General features: G+C 34.5%; 3 protein-coding genes and 2 long non-coding RNA genes across 8 annotated transcripts; 3 read left to right on the top strand and 2 right to left on the bottom strand.

Annotated features, from left to right (window-relative positions):
• The first annotated feature begins 1,002 nt into the window (after window positions 1-1,002).
• Window positions 1,003-2,615, top strand: LOC103828233 (NADPH-dependent aldehyde reductase-like protein, chloroplastic). 3 transcript variants are annotated; one of them, XM_033291466.1, is made up of 3 exons: window positions 1,003-1,619; window positions 2,052-2,474; window positions 2,505-2,615. In XM_033291466.1, the coding sequence occupies exons 1-2, from the start codon at window positions 1,237-1,239 to the stop codon at window positions 2,458-2,460; spliced, it is 792 nt and encodes a 263-aa protein (XP_033147357.1). In that variant the 5' UTR covers window positions 1,003-1,236; the 3' UTR covers window positions 2,461-2,474; window positions 2,505-2,615. The 3 variants fall into 3 exon arrangements, with proteins under 3 accessions (XP_033147357.1, XP_033147364.1, XP_033147355.1); XM_033291473.1 differs by having other exon boundaries at window positions 2,052-2,461; window positions 2,553-2,601; XM_033291464.1 differs by having other exon boundaries at window positions 2,052-2,601.
• LOC103828261 (probable disease resistance protein RPP1) lies at window positions 2,601-6,598 on the bottom strand. The gene is given in 5 exon segments (XM_018652694.2): window positions 2,601-3,407; window positions 3,409-3,944; window positions 4,071-4,361; window positions 4,464-5,574; window positions 5,666-6,598. Coding segments are annotated over 5 exon segments (3,240 nt in total). The 5' UTR covers window positions 6,265-6,598; the 3' UTR covers window positions 2,601-2,704.
• An 870-nt stretch (window positions 6,599-7,468) lies between these two features.
• LOC103828234 (strigolactone esterase D14) lies at window positions 7,469-8,708 on the top strand. Its single transcript, XM_009103851.3, has one exon. The coding sequence runs from the start codon at window positions 7,720-7,722 to the stop codon at window positions 8,521-8,523; it is 804 nt and encodes a 267-aa protein (XP_009102099.1). The 5' UTR covers window positions 7,469-7,719; the 3' UTR covers window positions 8,524-8,708.
• A 394-nt stretch (window positions 8,709-9,102) lies between these two features.
• LOC117134111 lies at window positions 9,103-10,236 on the bottom strand. The gene is made up of 2 exons (XR_004458265.1): window positions 10,130-10,236; window positions 9,103-10,035 (listed from the first exon to the last, which is right to left on the bottom strand). It is a non-coding gene; the product is annotated as an uncharacterized LOC117134111 (long non-coding RNA).
• Window positions 10,237-10,309: 73 nt separating this feature from the next.
• Window positions 10,310-11,101, top strand: LOC103828235. 2 transcript variants are annotated; one of them, XR_004458260.1, is made up of 3 exons: window positions 10,310-10,327; window positions 10,545-10,659; window positions 10,752-11,101. It is a non-coding gene; the product is annotated as an uncharacterized LOC103828235 (long non-coding RNA). The 2 variants fall into 2 exon arrangements; XR_004458259.1 differs by lacking the exon at window positions 10,310-10,327 and having other exon boundaries at window positions 10,522-10,659; window positions 10,752-11,071.
• Window positions 11,102-12,588: the final 1,487 nt, after the last annotated feature.

The raw sequence follows: 12,588 nt of genomic DNA, 5'->3' as shown, positions 1-12,588 counted from the left end.
ATTATTTTTTTGATTACCTTTTTCATTTGTTGGTTAACAAAATTGATTTGGCTTTTTCTTAAATAATTGTTGCAAAAGAAAATGTATATAAATGCTTCGTCTAATTACAAGGTCTTTAAAATTAAATAAGCAAACAAAAATAAATAAAAACAAATAAAATAAAAATAAAAAATGAAATTTTCTTTTTATAGTTTTAGATTATATGGTTTTTCAGATTCAAATTTTTTTCTAATTTTTTTTTAATTTTTTTTTTTGAATTTTGTTTTTATTGTTTTCTTTCAAATTTTCTTTTTATAATTCAAAAATACTTTTTGAAACTATTTTTTAAATAATTGTTGCAAAAGAAAATGTATATAAATGCTTCGTCTAATTACAAGGTCTTTAAAATTAAATAAGCAAACAAAAATAAATAAAAACAAATAAAATAAAAATAAAAAATGAAATTTTCTTTTTATAGTTGCAGATTATATGGTTTTTCAGATTCAAATTTTTTCTAATTTTTTTTAATTTTTTTTTGAATTTTGTTTTTATTGTTTTCTTTCAAATTTTCTTTTTATAATTCAAAAATATTTTTTGAAACTATTTTTTAAATTTTTATTTTTAATTTTTTAGTATTGATTTTTTATTTTATAAAATTTTAAACAATAATTCCAAAACTCCATTCCTTAACTTTCTCTAAGATTTGGATTAATTAATCCAAAGAGTATAAATATATATTTACCTCTTTAATGAAACCTATTTTTGTGACTTTGAGGCTTGAATACTAGTTTGAGAACAAAAACTTGATTTAGTGCTATCTTAATTTTTTCTCTAAATACAATGTATCATTCCAATGCAATCAATTGGCAAAATTTCAGTTAATTGGTCAATTGTTCAAATCATTCATGTTGACGGTGGATTATGTAATTTTAAAATAAAATTATCATTTGAAAAATAAAAAAATTCTACAAAACAAGATTGGAAACAACAAATTTATAAACTAAAATTCAAAATTTAAAAACTAAAAGTTAAAATCTATATATATAATCAAGGCTTAAGTATAAACAGAAGAGTGGTTAACAAATTTTGATTATTTTTCCATTTTTGGCGCCATTTTAAATAAGCTAATAGGCCTTGGTTAACAACAAAAATTTGATTTGGCTTCTTCTTCTTCTTCTTAAATAATTGTTGCAAAAGAGAAATAAAAAAATAAAGAGTCGAATTCGTATTTTTCTTCTCTTCATCGAAACCATCGTAATGGCTGCACAGTCGCAATCGCTTCCTCTCGCCGGCAGAGTCGCCATAGTCACCGGCTCTTCTCGCGGTATCGGGAGAGCGATAGTGATCCACCTCGCTGAACTCGGTGCGAGAGTCGTTGTCAATTACACAACTAAATCTTCTGACGCCAAGCTTGTCGCGGCGGAGATCAACGGTCTCCCAGCCATTACCGGAAACGGACCAAGAGCGATCGTGGTTCAGGCCAACGTTTCAGAGCCAAGCCAGGTGAAATCTCTGTTCGATGCGGCGGAGAGGGCCTTCGAGTCGCCGGTTCATATTCTGGTTAACTCGGCGGGAGTCCTCGATCCCAAGTACCCTTCGATCGCAAACACATCAGTCGAAGATTTTGATCGCACGTTCAGGTACAATAGAGACTGTTCATTGGTTAGAATCTTTGTCTTCACGATAAATAGTCGAAAAGTAAGCAAAATAAATATTTTCAGTTGTTGTTATTACAGTGAGATGATTATTATGTCCGAATTCGAATCTAATATGATTGGTTATGTGTTTTTCTTTTTTGAGTTAGAAAAATGATTTCTTTATGTACCAATATTATTGTAAACTGTATGTCTTAATTTTAAATCAATAAAAAAATGATGCATTGTATTTTCCAATGTTACTGAGATTAGTATGTCTTAATTTCGAATCAAATGAAACATGTCATGTGTTCTTGAGATGTATATATGTCTAAATATGGAATCAAGTTTCAACTAAAGGTTTATTCTTTCTTTCGCTGCTACTTTAGTGTTCTTTATCACTCTCTGTCTGACCTTTGTTTCTTATGGACTGTGTAGTGTCAATACGAAAGGGGCGTTTCTTTGCAGCAAGGAAGCTGCTAACAGACTCAAACAAGGAGGCGGTGGTCGGATCATACTCCTCACATCTTCCATGACCCGAGGTCTGAAGCCTGGATTCGGCGCCTATGCAGCATCAAAAGCAGCAGTGGAAACGATGGTCAAGATCCTTGCGAAAGAGCTTAAAGGAACAGGGATCACTGCAAACAGCGTAGCTCCCGGACCAATCGCCACCGAGATGTTCTTTGAAGGAAAGAGCTCGGAGGTTGTGGAGAAGATAGCCGCAGAGAATCCTTTTGGGAGAGTCGGCGAAGTCAAAGACGTGGTGCCTCTCGTTGGGTTCTTGGCTGGTGATGGTGGTGAATGGATCAACGGTCAGATCATTCCTGTTAATGGTGGATATGTGTAAACAAAAGAATTGGTCTTTAGTAGCTGTTCTTTTTGAGGCTTACTGATGATATGTTTGCAGATGTGTGTGTGGTTAGGTTGTTGGTTATTCAGATGATAATATAACAATAATAACCAGATAATGATTCTGATTTGATGCTCACTAAGAATTGGTTCCTCGTTTATTCATAAAGGTATTAGTAACTGCTCTTAACCCACCACAACAGGATAATTGATAATAATACACAAAAAAAAACACAACATTATTAACTGGTATTAATGTAATGCACTCCACATTTTTCTATCATCCATGAGTCTCTGTCGACCCCAAACCCACCACTGCTGAGCCAAAACTCAAAGCAAAGTTCGTCTGAAGTCACGTCTGCTTCGAATTCATAGATGTACAGATGTTCCCTTAAAAGGGGAAACATAGTGCGGTGTGTTGGACTGCACGGGACATCGAGGCTATTCTGTTTGATCCCATGATAAACATGCACTGCTTCTCCTTTAGCAGCTTCAATCCCAACTGCACTAACCAGCAAGATGCAAGCCTTCCATGTCATAGATGAAGGTGAAGGCCTCTCGTTCAACTTCATTACTAGGGAACCTCCATTAGATTGGTAATTGAAGTAGTTAGGCATTTCTTTACCGGGTAAGAAGGTAAATTGATAAGTTGATGTCTGGATGATGACATCTCTCGCTTCTTTATTCAGCTTGAAGCAGTTGGCGAAGTTGAGATCAATCTGTTGATTAAGAAAGGAGCAGTCTAGTCTCTCCAGAGACTCGCAGTTTTCTGCGTCTATCACTGATAAGGAATCTGGAAGCTGTGGGAGTGATAAGAGCTCTTTGCATCCGTTGAGTACAAGTCGATAAAGACAAGAGATTCTCTTGATCCAAGGCACTTGTTTAATCGCAGTTCCAGTGAGATACATATATTCGATGTTTGTCGAGATCTCAGGAAAACTTTTCATCAGTGAGATCAAGTTTCATCAGAGATTTCAAGTTGATGTTGACAGGAAGAACCTCCAGCTTGCAACATTCTTCCAAAATCAAAGATTCTAGTTTATGGAGGTTTCCAATAGAGGCAGGAAGTTCCACAAGACTTGAACATCTACTAAACTTCAAACGCTTGAGATTAGTGGCGTTTCCTATAGAGGAAGGGACTCCCACTAAACTTGAGCAATCATTAAAATTCAATTCCTCGAAATTTCTTATGGCATTCCCAATAGAGGAGGGAAGTTCTACCAAACTTGAACATCCTCTGAGATCCAACTCTTTGAGATGAATGGCATTCCCAATAGAGGAAGGAAGCTCAATCAAACTTGAACATTCACTGAGATCCAACTTCTTGAGATGAACGGAATCCCCAATAGAAGATGGAAGCTCCACTAAACTTGAACATCCTATGAGACTTAGCTCCTGTAGACTAGTGGCAGTTGAGAGACTAGAAACATCCTTCAAGTTTTTTGAATACCTCAGATCCACCCACTTGAGATTGCTAAGCGGCTGACAGACAAAATCAACAAGAACACATTTGTTACATTCTATTAGTCTAGTTTTTTCATGTTACATAACTGTACAAATCTGATCAATAATAATGATAACAACATATGATATTCTTATGTTACTTACTTTAGTTCCTTCCCACAACTTCTCAAGTTTGCTGTCAATCATGACTAGTTCCACGAGGAGCTCTGGGTTGGGAATACAGTGCAAACATGTCATCGGAAAACATTTCCACATTAGTAATCTAAGTTTAGGAGATAAATAGCTTGGTCCACCATATAGATGAAATGCATCTAGTTCTCCATTAATTTGCAGTCCGAGTCTTAAGAACTGGAGATTAGACATTCTTTCAAATGCTCTCTCACTCACATTTATTTCGTCTCCATAGAAATTTATGCCAATAACACTTCTACTACCCTGGAAACAAAGCCAAAAATAAGGTAGAGATGATTGTAGTTTATCAAACAGAGCAATTTGTAACCAGAAGTACTGCAATAAAACACTAATAGCAAAACTTACCGCTACATCTTCAGCAAGTACTTCACAAATCTCTTTTTGATCGACCAGAAACTGGCGTTGTCCAGGCTCACTGGACTGTTTGCGGACAATATCTCTACCCAGCTGGACTAGCAGATCATGCATAATCACACGTTCCCTTTCCAAAGATATGAGAGACTTGTCAGCTAAGACGTTAAGCCTTTGCCTCACATCAGAAAATCTCTTCAAAAGATTCTCTACCACATTCTCCATCCTATCATAGTTGAAAAAGCAGGCTATATGAAGAAACAAATCTTTATCTTCATGAGATAATGCGTTATAACCGAACATCAAAATGCTCTCAATTTCTCCATCGAGGCACATCCTCAGCCCTGGTAGTTCATTCTCCCACTCCTGCTTGGACATTCCACGAAAATAAGATCCCATAACCCTTAGTCCCAAAGGGAGGTTCCCGGCGAGTGTTGTAACTTCCCGTACGAGGTTCTCAAAACCATCTTCAGGGGACTTTTGACCAAAAGCATACATACAAAACATCTGAATAGCCTCACGATTTGATGGAAAATCAACCTTGTAAATATGAGTGATCCCATGTGCCTTCAAAATCTTTCGATCTTGCGTTGTAACGATAATCCGACTTCCATGACCAAACCACCGAGTTTCTTTGGCCATGGCTTCTAGTTGTACTAACCGATCAACGTTATCAAGAACAACAAGAACTTTCTTGTCATTCAGTCTTTCTTGTGCAACTCCTAAATGAGAAATCTTGAAATCTTCTTTCTGGTTGGTTAATTGAGACAGAAAAATTTGCTGCAAGTGCAACTTCACGTTGTAGTCGTCTGAACAAATCGGTGGCGTACACATTGCTTTGACATTCATCATAAAGACACTGTATTGAAAAGTATGGGATAGTTGATGGAACAGACACCTAGCAATGGTGGTCTTGCCAATCCCAGCCGGCCCCCAAATCCCTATCATCCTCACTTCATCCAAATCTGTGCCTAAAACCCGCGAAATCTTCTCCATATGAGCTTCCATCCCAATTAATTGGTCGAAATCTCTTGACGGCGTGGAGTTAAACAATTTGGTTGCAACATCAGTGGCAACATCTTCGATCATTTTTGCCTCATTATCCCTTATACAACAATATTCAAAATATATCAAAGTCAATGCCCTTTAAATTGTTCAAAAGACATTCGTATATAGTTTGGAGAGATTTGACGAACCAGTTATTTGAATGGTAACCAGCGAGGGTGGCCACTTTTGCTAGAGCTTCACTCCATTTCCTAGTAACCTCATTTGTTTTACCTTTACAAGTTTTTTTGAAGACTTTTCCAAAGTCACCGGCCTGCTTCTTGACATCAGTTGGATCCACTTCATAGAAAACGGGCATCACTGTTTGACCTAACTCTTCTTTACACTTCATAATCTCTACTAACTCGTCAAGACACCATGATGAAGAGGCGTATCTTTTCGAGAGCAACACAATCGCAATTCTTGATCCTTGGATTGCCTTCTTGAGCTCAGGGCCGATATACTCTCCTCTAGTGATCTCGTTATCGATGAACAGGTTGATTCCTTTGCTCCCAAACTCCTTCAGAAAATGACTGAGAAAGGATTTACGGACATCTTTTCCGTGGAAGCTCGGGAAGACATCGTGTACACGATTACTAGGCAAAGACAACTTGGGAGATGAAGAAGAAGAAGAAGAAGAAGAAGAAGCAATTATTTTGTTTTCTTGAACTCTGAACTTGGCATAAACAAAAGAAAAGATTCTACTACACAAAAGCGTAGCAACTATCACAAGGAGAAGGTAAAGATCCATTACTACGCTGGAGAGAAGATCTATAGATCACAGAGATTTTACGAGATAGAGAGAAATGATTTACGGAGAGGCTTTGTGTATCTAATGAGAAGACGTTGACGATATTGACTGAACAATGTTCACACTAGCAAGAGAGAAAGTAAGCTTAATAATGGAAATAAAGTTATCTTTTCATAGAAAATACGTGAACCACAGAAAAAGCTATCATGTAGTGTAGGTTCCACCATTCTTGCAAGTTTTATAAACAGAAGTTCTTGGATATTACCTTTGATTTGAAAATGAATTTTCCCTTTTAATCGATTTGATCAGTATGGTTTAAAAGTAGTGTTTAAAATTGACATGAAGAAGTAATGGTTTGGTTCTAAATTTTATAAAGACAATTGTGAGTTGAAGAAGCTATGGTTGTGTTTCAAATTAAAAAAAAAAGCTATGGTATTGTTATCCAGCCTTGTTTAAAACATATGTTTTATTCATCTTAATTTATAGCTGTTGCACCCACGAATAGAATACAAGTCAACACATGTATTCAAATAACAACAAATTCGTCGACATTCAATTCTCTGCTTTTTTCTTTTCAAATATCAAATTGAACTTTTTTGTCGACATCCTATTCGTTTTTTCATATATACAACTCTTTTTGACTGTGACTAGTTATATCTATTTTAGAGTTATGATTTACTGTAAATCTTAAGTTACTTTGATTGATAAGTGTACACACAGTTTAAGGAACTTGGAATACATTTCTCTAGTTCATGCATCATACATTCATACTTGCAGATTGGACGACCCTTTGATTGAAAACATTATTCAAAAAGAGCTGATTTTCTTTCTTTTTAGGCTGGATGTTGTTACCTATGCATTTAGTTCTTTCTACCACATCATTAGTCTTTGATTTGTAATTTGTAGATAATTATGACTTACAGTAAGCTTTCATGTGCCTGGAGTTTGGAATATATTTAAAATTCTTGTTTCTTAGATGACGTCTAATTCATTTTCAAATCGAAATAAAAACCTAAATTATCCAATGTTTATCATTTGTCTACTCATGTCTTCAATCTTTTTATTATTTAAATGAACGTTAGTAAAACAGTGTTATGCTTTACATTATTCTTGTAATCACATTCCAAATAAAAGTCTATGGATAATGGATAGACATTGGTTGATAAACACACAAATGACAGAATCTAACATGGTTGTGGAATATCTCAACGGCAACCTTCAAGCATCTTTATATGATTTAAAAAAATATCATAGTAGGAAGAGGAATAATCAACGCAACTCTTGTATCCAAAAGTCTTGTTCAAAAAGCATAAATTATATTTTGGATACTAAAAAGTAAAATAAACATAATAAAAAATTCTTTTTCATTTTCATTACACACACCAACCCATATTATTTTTTATATAAACAGTAGCCTCTTCTTTTCTTTACCCTTCACAACAACAAACCCAAAACATGAGTCAACACAACATCCTCGAAGCTCTTAACGTCCGGGTCGTTGGCACAGGCGACCGGATCCTAGTCCTAGCCCACGGGTTCGGTACAGACCAATCAGCATGGCACTTAATCCTCCCTTACTTCACCCCCACGTATAGAGTCGTCCTCTACGACCTAGTCTGCGCCGGCAGCGTCAACCCCGACTACTTCAACTTCAACCGATACACCACCCTCGACTCTTACGTCGACGACCTCCTCAACATCATCGACTCTCTCGGCATCCAAAACTGCGCCTACGTAGGCCACTCCGTCTCCGCCATGATCGGTATCATCGCTTCCATCCGCCGCCCTGAGCTTTTCTCGAAGCTCATCCTCATAGGAGCTTCTCCTAGGTTTCTCAACGACGATGACTACCACGGAGGGTTCGAGGAAGGGGAGATAGAGAAGGTGTTCTCGGCTATGGAGGCTAACTACGAGGCTTGGGTTCAGGGGTTCGCGCCTTTGGCTGTTGGAGCTGATGTTCCCGCGGCGGTTAGAGAGTTTAGCCGGACGTTGTTTAACATGCGTCCGGACATATCTCTGTTCGTGTCGAGGACGGTGTTTAATAGTGATCTTAGAGGTGTGCTTGGGTTGGTGAAGGTGCCTTGTTGTGTGATTCAGACGGCTAAGGATGTTTCGGTTCCTGCTTCGGTGGCGGAGTATCTAAAGGATAATCTTGGTGGTGATACGAAGGTGGAGACGCTTAAGACTGAAGGGCATTTGCCTCATCTTAGTGCTCCGGCGCAGCTGGCTCAGTTTCTCCGGCGTGCACTTCCTCGGTGACTTTTAATTTTTATTTTTCTTTTTGAGAAGAGAAAAAATATGATTGGAGGAATATGGGACTTGTGGGTTTTGTGGGATCCACGTCTGTAATGAAGAGACACTATTTGTGGACGACAGTTCAAATCTAGGGAGATAATGTTCACTTGACACGTGACAAACGCGTTCTTACTTTATTTTTTTTGGTATCGAGTATGATTGATTAGTTAATCACGAGTTTTCGACCAAAAAATATAGTTTTTTTTTCTTTTTTTTTTGACCAAAAAAGATTAGATAATCACGAGTTTTATAATCAATAATATTTATATTTTTGTTTTACAAAACTATCATTTAAGAGTTTTTCTCTCATTTAATTATTCGTTTTGTTTTATGTTCATAAATTAACTATTTTCTAATTTAAAGTAATTAAAATTTTCTATTAAAACTATAGACACATTTTAGAAACAAACAATAAATTAGAACAACACTCTTTGTGAAACGTAAGATATACTAATTTTCAGTTGATTTTTGCAGACCCACAAAGAAAAAACAAATCTAATCTTATCTAACTTTCATAGTAATGTCTCTCTATCCATTGTTTTGGTCGAAATGTTAAATTAATGTCTCTCCATCCATATTATTTCTTATAGTTATTGAATTTGAGTTTTTTCACATGGCTCTAATTTAAAATTAAATGGTAATAAATGGATTTTTCAAACTCTTTATATATTAGTGTTGATCCTTTTAAATTTCTGACGCGAAATCTAAACAATAAGGTATGGACTAGCAAAAACGACAAAACAAAAAGGTATGATTTGGATATAATAATCTTTTTTTAAGTCAAAATAATAATAATACGCTTAGCCTTGTGGGACACTTTACAGTGTGAAACATGCATGTTCTCTTAAATTTCTCTACGTGATGGAGACAAGACAAAAAACGACAACAACAAAACCCAATACTAGAAAACACTTGTAAGAAGTATGCATACGAATTGACTATCTAGACAGTTCGCTACACACGATATCAGAACATCCAAGATAAGGTTAATTAAATCCTTTAACTTGCAAAACAAAAGTTAGCAGCGTCGAGTCGACAGTTCGCTAATACAGCGCGTGGTGATTATTAGCTTGCTTCATAGTTTTGGGACTATATTAACGGGCAAGTATTGAGGTTTCTTACAAGTATTAATGGGCCTATGGAAGCAAGACGAATCTCTCTGCACTAGCTGGTCTACAAAACTTGTGGATGGAATCAACAAGAACGAATCAAGAAAACGGGCTTTGATTCTCTTCTGTTTATACTATCTCTATATAAACGCAAGGGTAAAAAGCTTACATTTTCTGTTTACTGTTTACATTGTGTCTAATTAGCTCCAATTTACCCATCAAAAGGGGAGTAGAAACCGAGAGGTCTTGAATCATCACTAAGAGCTGCAACATTGGAGCCACTTTCATCATAGAGCTCTAAAGCCGTAGCATTAACAGACGTCCCACATTTCTTCCACAGCTTTTCTTTCACGGCTTCCACATTCATCTTTTCACAACCAAAAACCAAAAAGAAATAAACTTTTTTTACTTAATCAGAGATTAACAAACAATACTATATAAAAGAGTTGAACTTGACTCACTTGCGGAGAGAAACGAACATCTGCAGCAAAGCTCTTGAGGTTTGGTTTTCTTTAATTTTTACCTTCTTTTCGTCATCATCTAAACACCACGTAGAAGAAACATTGCAGATTGTACAGGAAGATCAAGTATATGAGCTGGTTACAGTACCTTTGGGACGAGATTAAGAAAAGAGAGGTGGAAATTCCTGACTTAATATGGTAACAGAGTAATTTAAATTTGAAAGTCCTCAACATTTTTGGTATATGAGAGATATATACAAAGACTTTCAATTCACTAATTTGGTATATGAGAGATATATACAAAGACTATTTTTTGTTGACCAGGACTGTAGGGAAAAATACTTTCATTATCGACTGATTATATTGGCAATATATTTATTTGTCCTTCAACCCACTAATCACGTTGTATAAATAGATGCTGCACCTGTGAATCCATAATCATCTCCCTTCAAACATATAAGTAGGACAATATATAAAAAAAATGGAGAAAATCTCAGCATTTCTTGCCATCCTCCTCCTGGTCTCGTCATGTAAGCATTATCCGTTTAATGATCTCGATCATTTGATATGTTACATCCTTAATATGTCTAACTATTTTGGTGTGTAAACGAATGATTAACAGGCATGGTGAAAGAGACTGTGACGCAGAATATTGTAGAATGTAAAACAGATGAAGATTGTGTGAAGCAGAAGTATAGCTGTCCGATCTCAGGGGATCCGCCAGTTTGCCTCGACTATTTCTGTAGCTGTTTCCATCATGAAATGCATACTCCTGCATCGACAAACTCCAACTCTTGATGATATTCATGTTGATTTGAATAATGAAAAGGCTATATATATAACTCTTTCATCGTTATCTTCTCTCCATGCATCTTCCTTCTGAAATGTATCTCTATAATAAGTTAACTAGATTTTGATCCGCGCTTAGAAAGCGCGGATTTATTTTTTAAATTTAATAATTTTTAATATAAATTTTTATATAAGATAGTTTATAAGTTTGGCTATATTATCAGGAACCGAATAATCAACCCGTACCAAATTGAAAAAATAAAACCAAACTTGAACCAACATTTATAAATAACCGAACATATCATATATCTCTAGAACCAAGATAAATAGATACCTGAATTTTTAAAATACAAATTATGTACCTACAAATATTAATTATATGTAATTTCTAAATAACCAAATATCTTAAATATACTATTTATAAGCTGAATTATCCAATAAAAACAAATTACTCAAACATTTTTTCAAATATTAAAAAAAAAATATTTAATAAGTCCTCAACATTCAGTCTAATTTTTCACTAAAAGGAACCAAAACACCAATAAGTGATATCCACAGTCAAACCAGTAAACGCAGTCACCATATATAATCTAGTTTCAATTTAATAAAAATCCATTATTTAAAATCTTTTAAAATCAAAAACTCATATTAACTCGTGAATCTATACCAGATGACATGGTAAAAATCTAAAATAACATGATAATACTTTTTCAAAATTTGATTAAATTTTTCATATAAATTTTACTAAGATATAAAATTGAATAAACTACATTTTTTTATGTTATACATTCTAGTTTATAGGTTTTATAATGACTATATTAAGATTAATTTTTTGAGTTTTAGAAATAAAATTATTATTAAGTTGAGTATAGTTGAGTTACCTATAAATGTTAAAATAAATAATATATTTTATTTAAACATAAAAAACATTCTAAAAATGCTATAATTTCCTGAGAAAATATTTATACAAAACCCTTTCTCCTAATAAACCCAAGTGTAAAAGATTTTCATCACAAAAATAACCTAGGAAGGTTTTCAAAGAAAAAACTATAATTTTAAATATAATTAAGCTTGTTTGTTGTATTGTGAAGTATTTTTCTAATCGTAATTGGAAGTTAATATGTTTTGACCGTCGAATGGTATCATGTTTTTAACTTTCTGTTAACCGTACTTGCATCATGTTTTTATGTTAATTTGGGTCATAAAACATTTAATATGAATTAAAAGTATGGTATTGTTCAGACTTTAATTACCAATAAATCCAAATATTTTTATAGTAACTGCTTTTGTTAAAGAAAAATGATTGTGGGTTGTATGATTATTAAATCAGTTATAAAATAATCTGTTTTTTTAATAGGTTTAGTGGCACAATAGGGGTAAAATATATCAATGATTTTGAATTAATAATATTGATGTATAAATCTTTGGTGTATTATAGTAAGTTGAGTATTAAATAAGAGCATTGGTTATTTTATAGTTAAAGAAATATAAGGTAATTGATTAGTGTATAGTTAGAGAAATATAGGGTGAAACCAAAAAAATAGTTAAGTATAGTGAATAGGTCCAACAACTTTTCATAAGTAGATTTTTTGGGACTGCTTCCCTTTTAATAGTATAGATAACTAATATCGTCGTACTTGGCTATGGGCCGCTGTATTCCTTTTCCGGTT

This window comes from Brassica rapa, chromosome A01, assembly GCF_000309985.2.
Source record: "Brassica rapa cultivar Chiifu-401-42 chromosome A01, CAAS_Brap_v3.01, whole genome shotgun sequence".
Taxonomy (NCBI): domain Eukaryota; kingdom Viridiplantae; phylum Streptophyta; class Magnoliopsida; order Brassicales; family Brassicaceae; genus Brassica; species Brassica rapa.
The sequence above is the reverse complement of the archived record's forward strand: the minus strand, read 5'-3'. Positions and strand labels throughout refer to the sequence as shown.

Coding starts and splice junctions, on each gene's coding strand:
- LOC103828233 (XM_033291466.1), top strand. CDS start 1,237: ATGGCTGCACAGTCGCAATCGCTTCCTCTCGCCGGCAGAGTCGCCATA. Junction 1,620..2,051: donor GATTTTGATCGCACGTTCAG/GTACAATAGAGA, acceptor TGGACTGTGTAG/TGTCAATACGAAAGGGGCGT.
- LOC103828234 (XM_009103851.3), top strand. CDS start 7,720: ATGAGTCAACACAACATCCTCGAAGCTCTTAACGTCCGGGTCGTTGGC.